Raw genomic sequence first — 17172 nt, forward strand, 5'->3', positions numbered from 1 at the left:
ACTTAAGCTAAAAATTCAATCTCATTTATTCAAGAAATATTTAGAGTAAGCTGTTGACAAAACTAGCCAGTTGAGTGGCTTCCTCCCACTCTGATGAACAATGAGCTAGAAAATTAAAACATAAGTAACCAACAAAGAGCCTAACTATACTCCAAATGTCAATATTTCAACACATCAACATGGATTAACTGACACGACATCTTCAGTGACAGAAACTGCAACTCTGCCAAGGCCAAACATTCGAACACTGCTTAAAAAAAAAATTCCTAAATTCCAGCCCAAATATAAAAAACCCTCTCTCAACTCCAAGGATAATTTAAAGAGACTGGGAAGGTCAGAGAAGTTCAAATTCTATCTGGGATCTATTCACATTTCATCTTTCATATGAGGATCAGCATTATGAAGTCAACAAACTTTTTCACAAATACTTTATCAGAATTTCTAAACAGAAAAAAAAAAAAAGAATTTCTAAACAGCTTCTGCATCAGGCTGGCTGGGCAGCAGAAAACTTATGTTACCTGACTTTAGACATCATATAGTGCCTGGACATAAAATATCTATCTGGACCTAGAGCTTCCTTTGGTTGGGCACCCCACTACACCCCTTTCCCTGACAACTCTGAGGCTGGAAATTTAAGCTCTCACAGGCACTTGTCATCTTCTAACATGCTTGCTGTTTTCTTCCTCCCAGACTGATCTTCCCTCTGCCCTTTAGATTCATTACTCTTTATATATATTTTTTTAATTTTTATTTATTTATGATAGTCGAGAGAGAGAGAGAGAGGCAGAGACACAGGCAGAGGGAGAAGCAGGCTCCATGCACCGGGAGCCCGACGTGGGATTCGATCCCGGGTCTCCAGGATCGCACCCTGGGCCAAAGGCAGGCGCCAAACCTCTGCGCCACCCAGGGATCCCTCATTACTCTTTATACTAACCACTCTCAACTTCTTTGTTTTTTCATGTATTTACTTTAACTAAAAACTTGTTGTGTCCCTGAAAGCCCCTTAGCCACTCCTCAGCTTTCTCAGAAAGTTCCTTACTTTCAAAGTCTTACTCTCACAGGAGAGGGGGAGCTGCTGAATCCTCGTTTCTCTTTATAAACATACCCTCCACTGAGGTTCATGAGATCTCACTATACTACCTTCCGCTCAAACAGAGGCTATTATGCCACAATAGATAAGCACGCTGGCTGTTTCCCTATTTCTCTCCAATTCCTGTCCCAACATACAGAAGTTTCAATTTCTTGTCTATGACCCAGGTAGAAAGTTCACTTATAATCTAAATAATGACATCAGTTCTATCCCAGAAACCTTCTCCCATGGCCATATATGTACCTCACCATCATCTGGACCAAACTACCATTTGTATTCTTAAATATTCTACTCTCTCACTGTAACCACTCTTTAAAACACACCTACCACAGCTTTACCAGAACAACCAGCACCCTGATTCACATAACCCGCCAGCCTTATTCCAATGTTACTTCCTTCTCTTCCAAGCTTTGAGTTCATAGTCCATTCAACCACTCTCACCTCCACTGTCAATTCTTTTCCTCCTTTCCTCACAAGATCACAATATTAGAGAAATGCAACCACTGACTCAACTCTAATACACAAATTAAATGCAAGTGGGGATTTGATGTTTATTGATGACCAGTGGATACCTGTCCAAGTGACAAAGTTATACAAGTCTTATCAAGTCTCAGTTTAGATGGTAATTCGTGTGACACTTTTCCTAACTGCCCTTTATACTGTCAGATGCTCCATCTCTGCCCCTACATCTTTTTTACATATCTCCATGAATGCAAGTCTGGATACTATTATAGTATAGTATTGTAGTAGATCTGCCTCTCTGCTACTTCTTTAAGAGCAGATGTTCCACCTTTTTATGCTTTTGCACCTTGTTCAACCCAATATGCACTTATTATTTTCTCAATGTATGGACAGATTCAGGATTTATATTTATATATATAAACACCAAAGGTGGAGGAGAGGAAAGTGTTAGTGTTGTCTAAGGACATCTGGATGTGAGTGCTTTTAACCTCTTTAATGCAGTGCTCACTTCACAGCACATATACTAACTCCTTTTAATTAGGGCTTCTAAAAAGAATGATTCTAGAACCAAGATTCTAGAGGTAAAAAAATTAACCAAATACAGAGAAATTTACAGATATTAATTAGAATATTAATAACAGTTAATTTCTGACTTACCATGGCAACGTCATCTAAAATGCTCTGAGGTGAACTATGAGCCATAACCTAAAAGAAACAAATACTTGTCATTTGGAAAATAAATGAAAAATTAGCAATATAGTGAAAAAACTTTAAAGTACCCTCAAACTAACAGAGGAATTTTTTGTGGCTGAAGAAACTTTCTATAAATTTCTTAATTCCCAGAATCACACTCTCAATAGTTTACCATGACAACCTGGGATTTTAATCACTATACAGTGTTCTAGCTCAAATCCAGAGTTACAAATTCCAATGCTAAAATAATTTTCAGTAGAAAGGGCAGCCTAAATTTACAATTCCTACTGTTAAAAGAAATAGTGGTAGAAAAATAAGCATTTTCTTAAACCGCAATGAGTTACTCTTTTAGAGACATACAATGTTTCTACTATAATAACTATCTCATTAAAAATAAAACTTTGCCTTCAGGAAACAATGGATGTGGTATACCTTAGTGGGTAAGAGCACAGATGTGGCTCCCACAGATTGTTGGGAGGTTTAAAGAACATAAAATTTACAAAATGCGTGTTATCACAGTACCTGCCCAGAACAAAGCCTGGCACACAGCAAATTAACCAATAAAAATGATTGTGCTATGAAGGAAACTATTTTTGTTCCTGTTCCACAAGATGGATGACTGACAAATTGGTGAGACAAGCTATTAACTGTCTCCACAAAAACTCCCTTAAATGGACTTCAGCAGCATTCTAACCATTAAGACAAGGAGGTGGCAAGGCATTCTCAGGAGTAGGGAGAGAGCAAAACTGGCAGCATTCAGCAAATCTGTCCTCCTTGACCCCCCGAAATGAAAGCATATGATGTAGAGGTATTAAATAGAGTGGAGGGCTTAAGTAGCCATGAAATATCTTAACTGAAATTAACTATCATAGACTTGGCTTTGTAAGATTTTTTATTTTAGAGTATCTAATATTTTAAAGTATAATACAAATGTTGGGGATGGAGTAAAAGACTAACCTTAGAACAAACAAAATCAACTAATGTAGCTTCTTCTTCACCTATGTATTCTATAATTTTCTTATTAATCCATGGTCTAATCCGTCGTTCCATCAATATCTGCAAAATAAAGCACAGTTATTAAAGAACTTTTAATTATTTTTACTAGAAAGTCTACAGTCTCATGATTTTTAAAACTAAATACAGTATGCTCTCAGTCACAATAACTAACACAGGTATGTATTAAGATACAATTACTTGCTTCTAATTGATGAAGACTTCAAATACTACCAAGAATTACCCCAATCATTTACCTGAATCCCATAGCAGGTCAAGATGCCAGCCACATTATCATCTCTACCTGTCATTATTAATACAATTATCTGAGCTTGTATGCTATATTCAAAACCACTTCAAAAAATGATGAAATATAATTTGCTACTCACAGAATCCACAATAGACCAATCCAGAGGATAAGCAAAGAGCTCAGGTTTGGCCGTAGGGATTTTCTCAATGAGACTCTTAATGTGTTTTCGCTTTTCTTCAGTGTTTACAGTGCCTTTGGCAGCATTTTTATCATCTTCACCATAATCCAAGGGAACTAGTTTCCTTTTTCGGGGTACGTCATCACTGTCTTCATCCTCAAATTTGTTAAAGACACTATCTACGGGGAGTTTCTTTCTCTTCACAGAATTAGGTTGACCAGGACTATTGGAAGCACCTATAGTAAAAATACTGTATTAGCACGATGACTTAATTTTCAAATGTTAATACATTTTACAACCCACCATCCCTCAAGAGCAGTGCATAATATACTTCCACAAATCTCAGAGAAAGATCCCAACTGTAGAAAATAACTCACTACTCACAAGTGCTAGAAAATTTAACTTTTCACTTCTTCTCAGAACTTGAGGCAGCTGCAGATATAGGAGCACTAGTAGAACTATGAAAACAATCGTGAGCTAGAAAGGCATTTTTGAGTATTTTTCTATCTACCTACCAAGCAGCACATAAGTATTTTTTCCTTAAGGCAAAATCTAAGTATATATTGGGTGGGGGTGGAAGGATAAAGGAAAGGAGGAGAAAATGCTAACGTACCCAGTTTAAGACTTAGTCCTATTTTTGGCCTATGCTCCTCAGGTTGCTGTTGATCTGGTGAATTTTCATGAGGAATGATAATACCACATGGAGACTCATCCCCAGGAGTATTGGGGGTTGCATTGCCACTGGCAGAGGAAACAGATGGGGCAGAACTGATGGGCCTCAGAGTTGGTTTAAGACAGGGCTTTTGCTCTGGCTCTTCTTCCTCTTCCATGGGTTCCTCTCGCTTTTCTTCTTTTTCTTGCTTTTCTTCTTCTTCTTCCTCTGATTCGGGTTCTTGCTTTATTTGTGGTTGTCTACGCCTTTCAGCCTCCTGTTCCATCTAAAATCAAAAATTAATGTGACTAACAGGCCACAACAACGTCCAACTCAACCAGCTGTTTTACATCATCTTTCAGAAAAATCTGCATTTTTCACTAAGAATAATGAAACACTGCCTCCTTCTATAATCGGAAAGTCTGTAGAATATATTATGTACACTGAAAATGCTATTTTCTTGTATTCTTAATATTTACATATAAAACTATACTCTTCAGATGTAACAAATGCAAATACATAACAGGTGGCTTATTTAAAAGGAAAAGGTATGTTTTTATATTCTTATTGAAGAAATTATAACCAAGTTTTATTTTATTTTTAAGATTTGTTTGAGGGCCGCCTGGGTAGCTCAGCAGTTGGGAGTCTGCCTTCGTTCGGCTCAGGGCATGATCCCAGGTCTGGGGAGAGTCCCACATTGGTCTCCCTGCGAGGAGCCTGCTTCTCTATGTCTCTGCCTCTATGTGTCTCTCATGAATAAATAAAATCTTTTTTTTTTTTTTAATTTTTTTTAGGTAACAGAAAGACTCAGGGTGGCAGCAAGAGAACTCAAACTCCAAAAGTCATGAAATATCAGAGTACATTATAGGAAGGACAGGTTTCTAGAAAAGTTTTTATTAGATGACAGTCATTTAACTTAGGTTAATATTTCACAGACATAAATAAGACGTGGGACAAATCAACTAATACAGATGATTTACATAATAAAATAAAATACTAATATCCTCCACCCAAACAGCAAGATACATGGAGCATAAACTGCATTTCCCTTATGAGAAAATGTTGTGGATATTACAGTAACTCACCCTCTGGAGCTCTGCATCTGGATCTGGGTGCCCTTCAGCCAGAAGGCGCTGCCGGATTTCCTCTAGCTCTTCTTTCTCTCTCTTCCTATCCCGTTCATCTGCTTCCATTTCCTTTTCCCTATCACGCAACCTTTTCTGAAGAGCACTTCCTCTGCAAATGCAAATCGTAACAGGCCTTGATACTAAGATCAACTATTATACCTAATGTCTCCAAAGGTACCTTCTTTAAATACTAAAAGCTGCATGTTAAGAGAATGAAAAATGCCTTACTGCTCTGTATCTAGCAGAACACCCAAGACCATGTGCTCTCTACACATTGTTTAATAAGGAAGCATTGTCTTGTCATTTATCACAATGCTTCATTCTCAAGTCATTCTAAATAAGTGTCTAAAACAAGGAGAAAAGTAATTTTCAGATGAAAGAAGGCTCTCATTTTGTACTCATTTCACACAGAAAGCCCAACATACAATTTGTGTTTTCTTGGGTGCCAAGTTGTAAAAAATTACAATGAGTAGTAATACCATGAAGAACGGTCTTCTATCTTCAATTCTTTCCCTTATACAAAGTCCTTAAAGCAGCGCAGAATCAACAGAAAGCAGAGATTCTCTCTAGCTAGCAGTATATCACATCTCAGAATTCTGAAATTATATACTGCCACTGACTTTATGATTGAAAAATTTTGCTGACTTTTTTTAAAATTTTTTATAAAATCAAATCCTCGGCGTGCTTTTGAAGTTGCTGACTCTAATGTTTTAATTATGTGAGGTACAGTGTACTAAAATTGTATTAAATGCCTTCACTACATTCCCTGGATCATGTCAGAAACATGAAGTTAAAAAGAAAAATCAGGGCAGCCCCGGTGGCTCAGCGGTTTAGCGCTGCCTTCAGCCTAGGGCGTCATCCTGGAGACCCAGGATCGAGTCCCACGTCAGGGTACCTGCATGGAGCCTGTTTCTCCCTCTGCCTCTGTCTCTCCCTCTCTCTCTCCCTCTCTCTGTGTCTCTCATGAATAAATAAAATTTTAAAAAAATTTAAAAAAAAAGAAAAAGAAAAATATTGTCTATATGCTCAGAGAAATTATAGTTTTGAATACCGAAAGAATAGGGCCAACAACCTTACCATATTCCTACAGTGCTAGAATGAGTAGTTTAGAAATGCCATGGGAACAAAGACATGAGGGAAGGCAGGCTTTACAACCCTCACTTCAGGGCAGCCCAGGTGGCTTAGCGGTTTAGCGCCACCTTCAGCCCAGGGCGTGATCCTGGAGACCCGGGATCGAGTTCTGCATAGGGCTCCCTGCATGGAGCCTGCTTCTCTCCCTCTCCCGGTGTCTCTCCCTCTCTCTCTGTCATGAATAAATAAAATCTTTTTTTAAAAAAAATTACACCTATATAAAACACATGAAAAAAAATCAATCTGTTTTAATACTATTGTATGGACCAACACCGCACAGAAGATAGAATATTGATCACTTTCCAACAATTCTCCCCCACACTCCCAAAAATAGCATAACAAACATGGAGGTGATTACAAGGTAGAATATGAAGATTTTCTTTCTTATTACACTGAACTCACACCCTCTGGTAGGAAAAATCCAGCTAATAAAAATATGAGCTCATAAAGCAAGGCTTCTTTTACCTGTAATATTTGGGATCATCTCTATCATCATCATAATCTTCTAAGAATTCTTTTAGTCTTTTAGCTTCTTTTGCCTTTGAGAAAATGAAAGACAAAGTGTGCAAAATTAACATAAAAATCATGTAGTCTATCTCCTTTCTTGGAAAGTTTTCTTATCCATTCCACTTGAACTTTGTAATTATCATGAACTGAGTATATTAAATTTAAATAGCATTAGATATATTTTATCTTCTAATTTTAAAACAAGTCAGATTTAGGACTGCTCTACACACAAAAAAAAACCCCACATTGTATTTCTTCTCTGGATATATCAAAGAACAGTAAGGATTTTGGTAGACTGGAATTTTCTGAAGATTACATGAAATATATAAAAATTAAATTATCTAGGGAGGCCTGGGTGGCTTAGCTAGCTGGTGTCCTGACTCTTGCTTTCGGCTCAGGTGATCTCAGTCATGAGATCAAACCTCACTGGGCATGGACCTTGCTTGAGATTCTCTCTTTCTTCCTTTGCTCCTCTCTCCCTCAAATTAAATGTCTATAATACTAAGAGTTCATACATTTTAATTATAATGTTACTTCTAACTAGTCAATGGACAAGAATTTGATCAGATTTTTATCTGAAAAATCGCTTATCTGTAACCTAGAATATTACCATTTCTCTTCTTCTTTCTTCTTCTCTTTCAGCCTCTTTCTCATATTCCCGGGTTTTCTTCCGTTCTCTAATTTCCCAATTCTTAAGGCGCTAAAAAAGTAATTATCAAAGCTTTACAAATGCATGCAAAGGACTCTAAAATTTTTGACTAACCTACTGAGTAGCAAGCTCTTTAAGAATAAAAGTGCTTCTCAGGGCATCTGGTAGGCTGAGTCAGTTAAATGCTGGACTGTTAGTTCGGCTCAGGGTTGTGAGACTGAGCCCTGAATGTCAGGCACCATGTTCAGTATGGAGTCTGCTGAGATTTTCTTTCTCTCCTTCCCACTCTGCACACGTGGGTGCGTGCTCTCTCTCTCAGAGAAATAAAATTAAAAAAAGAGTAAAATCATTTCCTCAATTTACCTCTTGGTAAGCAGCTTCTTTCTCTCGGAGTTTTCTTTCAAGTTTTCTTCGTTCATAAGCATCTTCTTCATCCTCTTCTCGGTCCCGTTTCTTGTCTTTCTCTCTCTCTCGTTCCCGTTCCCTTTCTCGCTCTCGCTCTCTCTCTCGTTCTCTTTCTCGTTCTCGTTCTCTCTCTCTCTCTCTTTCTCTCTCCCGTTCCCTTTCACGATCTCTGCTCTTTTCTCTATATAAACAAAAAGATTTTAAAAGTTCATCAGACTGTTTTCCTTTAAAAACCAAGGGAGAGGGGATCTCTGGGTGGCTCAGCGGTTTAGCGCCTGCCTTTGGCCCAGGGCACAATCCTGAAGTCCCGGGATCAAGTCCCGCGTCGGGCTCTCTGCATGGAGCCTGCTTCTCCCTCCTCCTGTGTCTGCCTCTCTCTGCCTCTCTATCATAAATAAATAAATCTTTAAAAAAAATTAAAAATAAAAATAAAAACCAAGGGAGGACAGCCCAGGTGGCTCAGCGGTTTGGCACCACCTTCAGTCCAGGGTGTGATCCTGGAAACCCGGGATCGAGTCCCACGTCAGGCTCCCTACATGGAGTCTGCTTCTCCCTCTGCCTGTGTCTCTGCCTCTCTCTCTGTCTCTGTGTCTCTCATGAATAAATAAAATCTTTAAAAAGGGGGGGTGGGAGTAAAGGGGATCCCTGGGTGGCTCAGCAGTTTGGCTCCTGCCTTCAGCCCAGGGCATAATCCTGGAGTCCTGGGATCAGGTCCCACATCAGGCTCCCTGCATGGAGCCTGCTTCTCCCTCTGCCTGTGTCTCTGCCTCTCTTTCTGTCTCTCTCATGGGTAGATAGATGGAATCTTTAAAAACAAAAAGGGCAGGGGGGAAGGGCACCTGGGTGACTCAGCAATTGAGCATCTGCCTTCGGCTCAAGTCATGATCCCAGGGTCCTAGAATCAAGTTTTGCATCAGGCTCTCCAGAGGGAGCCTGCTTCTCCCTCTCCCTATGTCTCTATGTCTGTGTATCTCTCATGAATAAATAAAATCTTCCAAAAAATTAAAAAAAAAAAAAAAACAGAAGGGAAAGGAGAGTAACATATATTACAAAATACACAAACTCACAGGCCAGAATTTACCATTTGATTTCTGCAGAATTGTAAACTCCACTATATTTTTCAGGGTGACCCAAATATAATTCTAGTCCCAAATTCTGAACTGCACTCTAAATTCAATGTTTTTATTTTTTATTTATTTTTTTATTTTTATTATTTATTTATGATAGTCATACAGAGAGAGAGAGAGAGAGGCAGAGACATAGGCAGAGGGAGAAGCAGGCTCCATGCACCGGGAGCCTGACGTAGGATTCAATCCCGGGTCTCCAGGATCGCGCCCTGGGCCAAAGGCAGGCGCCAAACCGCTGCGCCACCCGGGATCCCCCTAAATTCAATGTTAATGCTTGTCGGTATCTCGGAAAACAAACAAACCTGGATAGAAGAAATATGAGGGACTAATAAACATGTTAAAAGACAGCCTACTTCACTAGTCATCAAGGAATAAAAGGTGTTGGTAAAAGTATGGAGAAAAGAGCATTTTGGTATGTTGCATGGATAAATTAGAACTATACTGACCGGCAAAGTTCTCAAATATTTAATTCAGACTACTAAAACCAAACTGCAGAATACATGTAGCATGCCATGAATCTAATCAAATACAGACATATTTATTTGTATGTATATAAAATATACTATTTATGGATTAATATCTGTAGTATAAGTATACATACATACTTTTGACATTTATACATTCAATTAATTGTATATATGGCAAATTCTGAATAATTGTTACTCAAGAGGATAATGATTATTTCAGGAGCAGAAGGAAGGGAAGGATTGATTAGTTAATACATTAATTAATCCAGTAAAGATTAACGACAATGGATTTCTAGTTCCAACAACTGGTGGACTAAAAATGGACCTTCCTTCAGCTACAATCAGGTAAAAATTTGCAACACAGAAATGTATTTATCTGAAAACCAGCTTGGGGAAAAAAGGTGAGCTTTTCTTCTTTCCCCACTTCCTTTATTCATTTTTGCTTTACTTATTACTAAAGAATTTGAGATGATTCATCAAACATTCAATATAATTAAGAAAAAACTTAAAAACAAGGTAAAATTACTAGGAGTCCTAAACTGAGAGCTAGGAGGTGAGTTGTGGCCAATCAGTAAGCTGTAAGACCAAGTAAAGACGACGGGCTAAACGCAGTGGCGCTAGAGAGGATTTCCAAGGACGCAGGCCATCTTGGTGGGTAAATAGTAAAGATGCCCACCAACTCAGGAAGACAAGAGGGAATCATGTCTCCCAAACACTAGGTGGACAGTAGTTGTGCTCTGGGTCTGTGTATAAACTAGCTTCAAACAGATATTAACCCTGAAGTTGAGAACTGATAGTTGAGCCAATGTTTACATGTATGAGACAGCAAATCAGGCATGCTCTACGGCTTAAGTTTTTCTTTTAGCACACAAATATAAATGGTGTGGAGAGTGCCAACCTGCAGTTCTACCAAAGTGATGAGCACACAGTAACTTCCACCAAGCCTTACCTTGATCGACTCCGATCCTTATTCCGATCTGAGCTCCTTTCCCGGTCCCGGTCCCGGTCTCTCTCTCGGTCCCGGTCCCGGTCTCTTTCTTTGGTCCGGTCACGATCCCTATCCCGTTCTCGTTCCCGCTCCCGTTCCTTCTCTTTTTCTCGTTCACGTTCTCTTTCCCTTTCTCGTTCCCGTTCTCGCCTTTCTCGTTCCCTTTCACGCTCCCTCTCTCTTTCTCTCCGTTCTTTCTCAATTTCCTGTCTTTCTTTCTCCTTTTTGCCTTTCTCTTCTTCCAGTTTCTAGAAACCAATAAAAGTGCTTTTAGAGTTAATTCTGTAGCTCCAGTATTCAGATATTTCCCGGCGCAATGCCCAATACGGGGAACAAAAACAACCAAACCACTGGTACTTTAATATTAAGTACTTGTGGTTTTACTTGACAAATTAAACTGAAGCAATCACAAGACTAAATAGATTGCGTGCAAACCCATATACTCTACACAGACCAGGAATCTCCAATCTTGGATGCTGGGAGATTGTGTCAAGTGTGGCTGGTCACTCAATGATTATGCAATAAATAAAGGATATGAGCAATGTGTTGATTAGTAATAATTTCTAGAAATACAATCACTTGGCTAAAATGTAATTCCCCTCATTATGAATTTCTGTAAATCAGTGTGGTTACTGATTTACTACTGATACTAAATGTAACCCCAGACTTCCCATTACCTCCTGGTTATTTACTACTTGAACATTTTAAAGGGGATGTGGGAGTGGAGAGTCGGGTCACTGCAATACAACTACAAAATCTTCTACCCTCTGGTTTGCCCACCCTCCAAAAGGTAGGCTGAATTCAGCCAACATTTGCCCTATTATCTAAATGGAAACATTTACTCCCACCATTACAAGATGGACAGTCAACCAAATACAAAAAGTTTGAAATCACTCACTTCAAGCAAAAATGTACATAACAGTAATATTCTCATTTCACTTAATTTTAAAAGCAACATATTTATGCCCATTATGCCTATAAGACAATAAAAATATATCAACAGTGATAAATTCATCCTTGGAAGGAATGATTGCATATGAACTTACAGATGCTGTGCTAGGACATGGATCGCCAACACTGGATTAACCTTGCCTACAAGCTATGTTTCTGGGAGGAAGAGCAAGTACATGGTTCACAAATAAACCAGATAACAAAGTCAGACCAAGTTTGTACCCTGACAAGATTACCAGTGTACCACACGGTTTCTACACAAACTCAGGGAAAAAAAAAAACAAAAAAAACAAAAAAACAAAAAACAAAACCAAAAAAACAAAACAAAACAAAAAGCCCAAACAGGAAAAACAAAACAAAAAGAAAATACATTTATCCCTTTGGTTCCATGTTTAGTGTCACCAAAATGAAATTTAAACTGCGACAATAAAATGTGCATTTTTTTTGTCTTTTCTCAGTCATGTAAAGCATTTAAAACAACTTTAAAAAGCATTCTTACCTGTTATACTTTTTCTCTTGCTCATGGATCAGAGAACTGATAGAGGATTATGAAAGAAAAGCTAATGCATGAGAAATCAATATATTCAGCTGCTGTGCCAGTCTATATCAAAGGAGAATGTAGGCAAAGCCAATACTGAATACACTGAGGTTACAAAGAAAAAGAGAAAAGAAACGATAGCAAGAGGACAGAAAGTGAAAGCTTTTTAAAGGGGCAAATTCTACTTTCTGAAACAGTTCTAATGGACTATAAAAATTTGTATTGTAAATGAGGCTAGACCACATAAAACTTACCTCAGTGTCATACACTTATAAAGAAATATTTATTTCTGAGATAACAGATACTTACAGATTTATTTTAGCAGTTCCAATAATTTGTAGAATTTAACATTTTACTTTTGCTTATTCATTGTACTATTTCTTAGTAGTGTATACTTCCACTTATGTAAATAATAATTTGTTTCAGAACTAATTTCAAAAGTTTTGTTCTAAGTAAATGAACAAGTGAGTGAATCTGGTCCACTAAATGCATTTCTAGAAGACTATATGCGTTAAGTAGATGCACACATATGTACATATATATATTTTAAGATAAAGACTAAAGAAAGAGAAAATGAAGTGAGTCTAAAAAGATTTATGAAAATAATGAAATAATGAAGAGGAAAGGACAGGAAAAAAAAATCATAAATCTTACCTTATTCTCTCTTCAGACTCGTCCGTGCTGTAAATGGACGCCCCCTGCCACGCTGATACCCTGACAGTCCGTGGTTATTTAATAAACTCATACCAAAACATGCAAAGGTTCACTGAGCTCATTTTTTGTTACTGGAGTTTCAAATGTTCCCTTTACCATACCACCCAACAAAAAGAACTGTTTTTCATCTTTTTAAAGTACATTTTGGAAATTCAAAACATTTCCCCCCCATAGTGAAGTCTAAGGCAGTCAAATGCCTGACAGCTTCTCACACTCTGAAGCAAATATATATCTTTTGAATTAATTTTTTAAAAACACAATTTTCTTACCAAGTACGTGACAGGGTTTAACAAATAACAAGGGGGTAAACCACACACACAACTGTATACCATTTTCAAGCTTACTCAGACCCTGAATTTGAGTACAGAACCTGACCAAAAATATTCCTCGAAAATGACTTCCCACAGACTACCTTTTAAACTCAATTAATTTGGGAAAATTACATTTGTGCTTTTAGACATACTTAATTTCTGAAAAAGCACTGTGTATGTGAGCTAGGGCTGGGCATCTGGATAATAAGTGTTCAGCAGCACTGATTCAATGGCATTGTCAACGTGGGATTTTGAAAGCAGTAAGAAAAAATAAGATTATATAAAAGAAAAAACACTTAACATTTCACTGAGTTAAAGATCACTCAGTCTTTAGAGTAAGAACCAGTAACATCTTATTATCTCTAATGTCAAAATACATTTCATGCAGTGTTTCCATTTTACCGTCCATAAGCATCACCTTCAACACCAGCGAACATTCACAGATGCACTGTCATTGAGAGAAGCTTTCAATAGGCAAAACTCGTGAGTGGGATTTACTATGCATAAATACCCATTTCCAAGCCAGTTACCCCTTTGCATATTTTTCTGAGGGGGCATCCATAAATATAATAAAAAACAGAAGCTCATACTTACATCCTATTCCTTGTTACTTTCCAAGCTGAGAGTTTCATCTTGCATTAGTCACCATATGATCTCTATCATAATGGTGGGGGTCAATGAATAGATTAGCTTTATGGGAATTTACAGTTCTTCCATGCATCTAAAATTTGGTAAGTCTGGTAACCACTGACCTACTTTTTAAAATCTCCCCCTCTCAACTTAAATCTACACAAATATAAATCTTAAATTTTAATCTCAGCTCAAAAGAAAAGGTTTTCCTAAGATCAAGTTAAATAACTGCCCACAGAAATACACTACAGTGTAGGTTTATCCTGCTGCCCCACTGAATCTAATTTAAATCTGACCTTGATGTTTATGTTAAAATCTAAAAATAAAATTATCTTTTATTCATATTAAAGTGAGATGACTGCAGAGTAGTCAGTAACTGAAAAAACTAAGAACAGTATGTCCAGGACCACTTTAATATGGTATTGGTTCTTCTGTTTCTTTGTCCCTATCTAAATATTAATTAACCTATAAAAAGCATTTAAAATTATATTCTAATGTAAGGTTGATTTTTTTTTTTTTGTCTGTTTGCTTTGGGTTCTGTAAAAAGTCTAGATTGGTATCAAGTAAAAAAACAAGAATACTACCTTGTGTGTGTCTCTGAATTTGCTGATCTCTCGGGATATCAGATCTCTTTTGTCTTCTTCCATTTCTATAGCATTTATATCCTCCTAAAAAAAAGATGGGGGGGGACAGGAAAGAATGCATTAAAGATCAATCTACATCAACACAAAGACATTAAATTAAAATTAGATATTCTGAACCATTTTACAAAAAAGATAGAAATAAATTAAACAAGTTATAGTAGCAAATCTAGTGATCTAATTAGTGAGAAATCAGATGAACAAAAATCACAAGTCTGGCCATTAGCATCAGTTATTGTCAATGCCTATAATGTAAACGAACCTTAGTGATGAGTGGGTAAGGGATCAGTGGGGCCACTGGAAATCTGCGGAAAATCTGCGGAAAAATCCACAAAGATTAAAAAAAGAGCAAGAGTTTATATTATTCTGCACAACAATTTACTGTATGCTTATAGTGTAAGCAATGAAAGATTTCTGTGACATTTTCTTGATTTTAAATTACTTAATAAAAAAGATTTCACTTACTCCCTTTAACAATCCTTCTGTCACCCACCACCTCCTTACCCTCCAACTCTCCCAGGCAATGGAATAAGGAAAGTCTCACACTAGCAGGGCTTTTTCCTTCATCCCCTAGAAACAATCATACCAATAACATTTGCCCATAATTCCTGCCACTGAGTAGGATCTCTTTGATCCTCTGCTCCCAACCCAAACCAAATATTCTAGTTATTTTCTCCTTTCTCATGAATGTTGGAGAGGAAGAATGACTCTCAAACCCCAATTATCCTATACCTGACAGACTACAAATTCCCATTCCCAACGACTGGCATTTCACTAGACAAGTTTTTATGACCACATGAAGAAGAAAAGTAGTAAGCCAAGCAATAAAAATGTATTTGGCCACAAAGCAAATTGAAGATGTCCTAATAAGACACTCAAATTCAAAATAAAATGAATCTTAACTACCCCTTGATATTAAAAACCACAGTCTATGTTTTACGGTACTTTTTCCAGGGCATATACAATCCATGAACACAATATACTTCCAATATTTTTAAAGAATATTCCCCACAATTTCTCTAAATTTATCCAAAAGAAATGACTGTAAAAAACAAAAAAAAAAAAAAAAACCCAAATATTTTGTGCCACCTGGATAGCACAGTGGGTTAAGTATCTGACTCTTAGTTTCACCTCAGGTCATGATATCAGGGCTGTGAAATCAAGACCCTGGTCATACTCCAAGCTCAGTGTATAAAAACTACATGAGATTTTCTCTCGCTCTCCCCTCCCCCTTCCACTCATACTCTCCCTCTCAAATAAATAAATCTTTCAAAAAAATGTTTTCTTCTTCTAACCTGGACTCCCTACTATTCAGTTAACTTAGTCTGGCAAAGAGTGGTAAAAAATATAATACACTGGGGAGGAGTGTTTCATCTTGTCCTACTCTTTCACAGTCCTCCAGTGAGAGGTTCAACTGCATTAATGTCCACAGAGGGAAAGGAGATGCACTATGAAAGAAAAGGTGGTTAAGAATTAAAGAATGGGTAAATATCTTCAGTGAAGGATATCTGGTGTTCTGCTTGGAGCAGGAATAGAACAAGATCAGGAAGTAAGGCAAAATAAAGCCAGACCCCTTGTGGTAAAAAAAAAAAACAAAAACAAAAAACTCTGTTCCTTAATATCAGCATCTACTTCATCAGTCAAGTGTTTGTTCCTCAGGTAATATGAATCCACAGATAAACACAAGCACCCATGCCAGTGCACTTCAAACATCTGGAACAAACATTTTGGTGAAAAAAATGAGTTACTTGGTAAAACATGGTCAAATTAGGCTTAACAGTACATTGTTATAAATTCTAGTCATTTTCCCCTACAAAGTTGCAATCCAATGAAAGCATAAGAGTGACACCATAAAAAGTAACCCATAGAAATGACTGTTGTCAGAAATCAGTAACACATACGTCCTCCTTCTTTTCCTTCTTCTTCTTCCTAGGGTGAGAGTCAGATTCTTGTGAGGGGGCATTAAGCTCACTGGAATATTCTCGTATTAAAACTTCAATGGCCCCTTTGATCATCTGATCTCTTCTCTTTGTTTCTTCATCCAAGGCTTCTTCATCATCATTAGTGACAGTTTCTGGCCTTGCATTCTTTAGACAAACAAACAAACAAACAAACAAGTTCAGGGGAGTGAAGGGGGAAAAAAAAATCAAGAAAATGAAAATCAATCTAAAATAAGTTAGTACACAAAACAAACATGTTTTCCCCAAAACAACTCCATAGTCCTATTATGCAGTTTCGGTTTTGTTAACTTCCACAAAACTAAACTTCATTTACTGATTTTTCTTATATATTGATACTTTATCATTTTCTTTTCCCATTTTCCTTTAATAGCTAATATTCTGACCCCCAACCAGTAACGGGGAGATTAAACTACGGTAACTAACATACTACATGACATATCCACAAAGCTTTCGTTTTTTTAGCCTGTTTTCCTCAAATACTTCCATAAACTAATGATGTTTACTGAATAAACCAACTCATAGTTGAATATTTAATTATGTGAAAAAAAAGCAAAATACAATTGTACGTACACTATGATAGGCACCATTTAAAATAAAGCATATGTAGCTTAAACAAATGAAAAAACACAACGCAGCTATATGCAAAAAAAAGGCATTAAAAAAAAAAAAACCCAAGGCAAGCATCAGATATGCCAGAGGCTGAAAAA

General features: G+C 37.2%; 1 protein-coding gene across 1 annotated transcript in view; it reads right to left on the minus strand.

Annotated features, from left to right (window-relative positions):
* RBM25 (RNA binding motif protein 25) overlaps nucleotides 1-17172 on the minus strand; it is a 52985-nt gene that overhangs the window by 3360 nt on the left and 32453 nt on the right. The window contains exons 8-19 of the mRNA XM_055303711.1: nucleotides 16406-16591; nucleotides 14767-14820; nucleotides 14448-14531; nucleotides 10681-10967; nucleotides 8096-8318; nucleotides 7694-7783; nucleotides 7042-7115; nucleotides 5404-5554; nucleotides 4280-4604; nucleotides 3628-3902; nucleotides 3203-3301; nucleotides 2210-2257 (exon numbers count right to left, since the gene is read on the minus strand). Coding sequence (XP_055159686.1) covers nucleotides 2210-2257; nucleotides 3203-3301; nucleotides 3628-3902; nucleotides 4280-4604; nucleotides 5404-5554; nucleotides 7042-7115; nucleotides 7694-7783; nucleotides 8096-8318; nucleotides 10681-10967; nucleotides 14448-14531; nucleotides 14767-14820; nucleotides 16406-16591 — 1896 coding nt within the window. The remainder of the gene's footprint in view (nucleotides 1-2209; nucleotides 2258-3202; nucleotides 3302-3627; nucleotides 3903-4279; nucleotides 4605-5403; nucleotides 5555-7041; nucleotides 7116-7693; nucleotides 7784-8095; nucleotides 8319-10680; nucleotides 10968-14447; nucleotides 14532-14766; nucleotides 14821-16405; nucleotides 16592-17172) is intronic.

Source organism: Nyctereutes procyonoides, unplaced genomic scaffold (genome assembly GCF_905146905.1).
Source record: "Nyctereutes procyonoides isolate TBG_1078 unplaced genomic scaffold, NYPRO_anot_genome, whole genome shotgun sequence".
NCBI classification, from domain to species: Eukaryota; Metazoa; Chordata; class Mammalia; order Carnivora; family Canidae; genus Nyctereutes; species Nyctereutes procyonoides.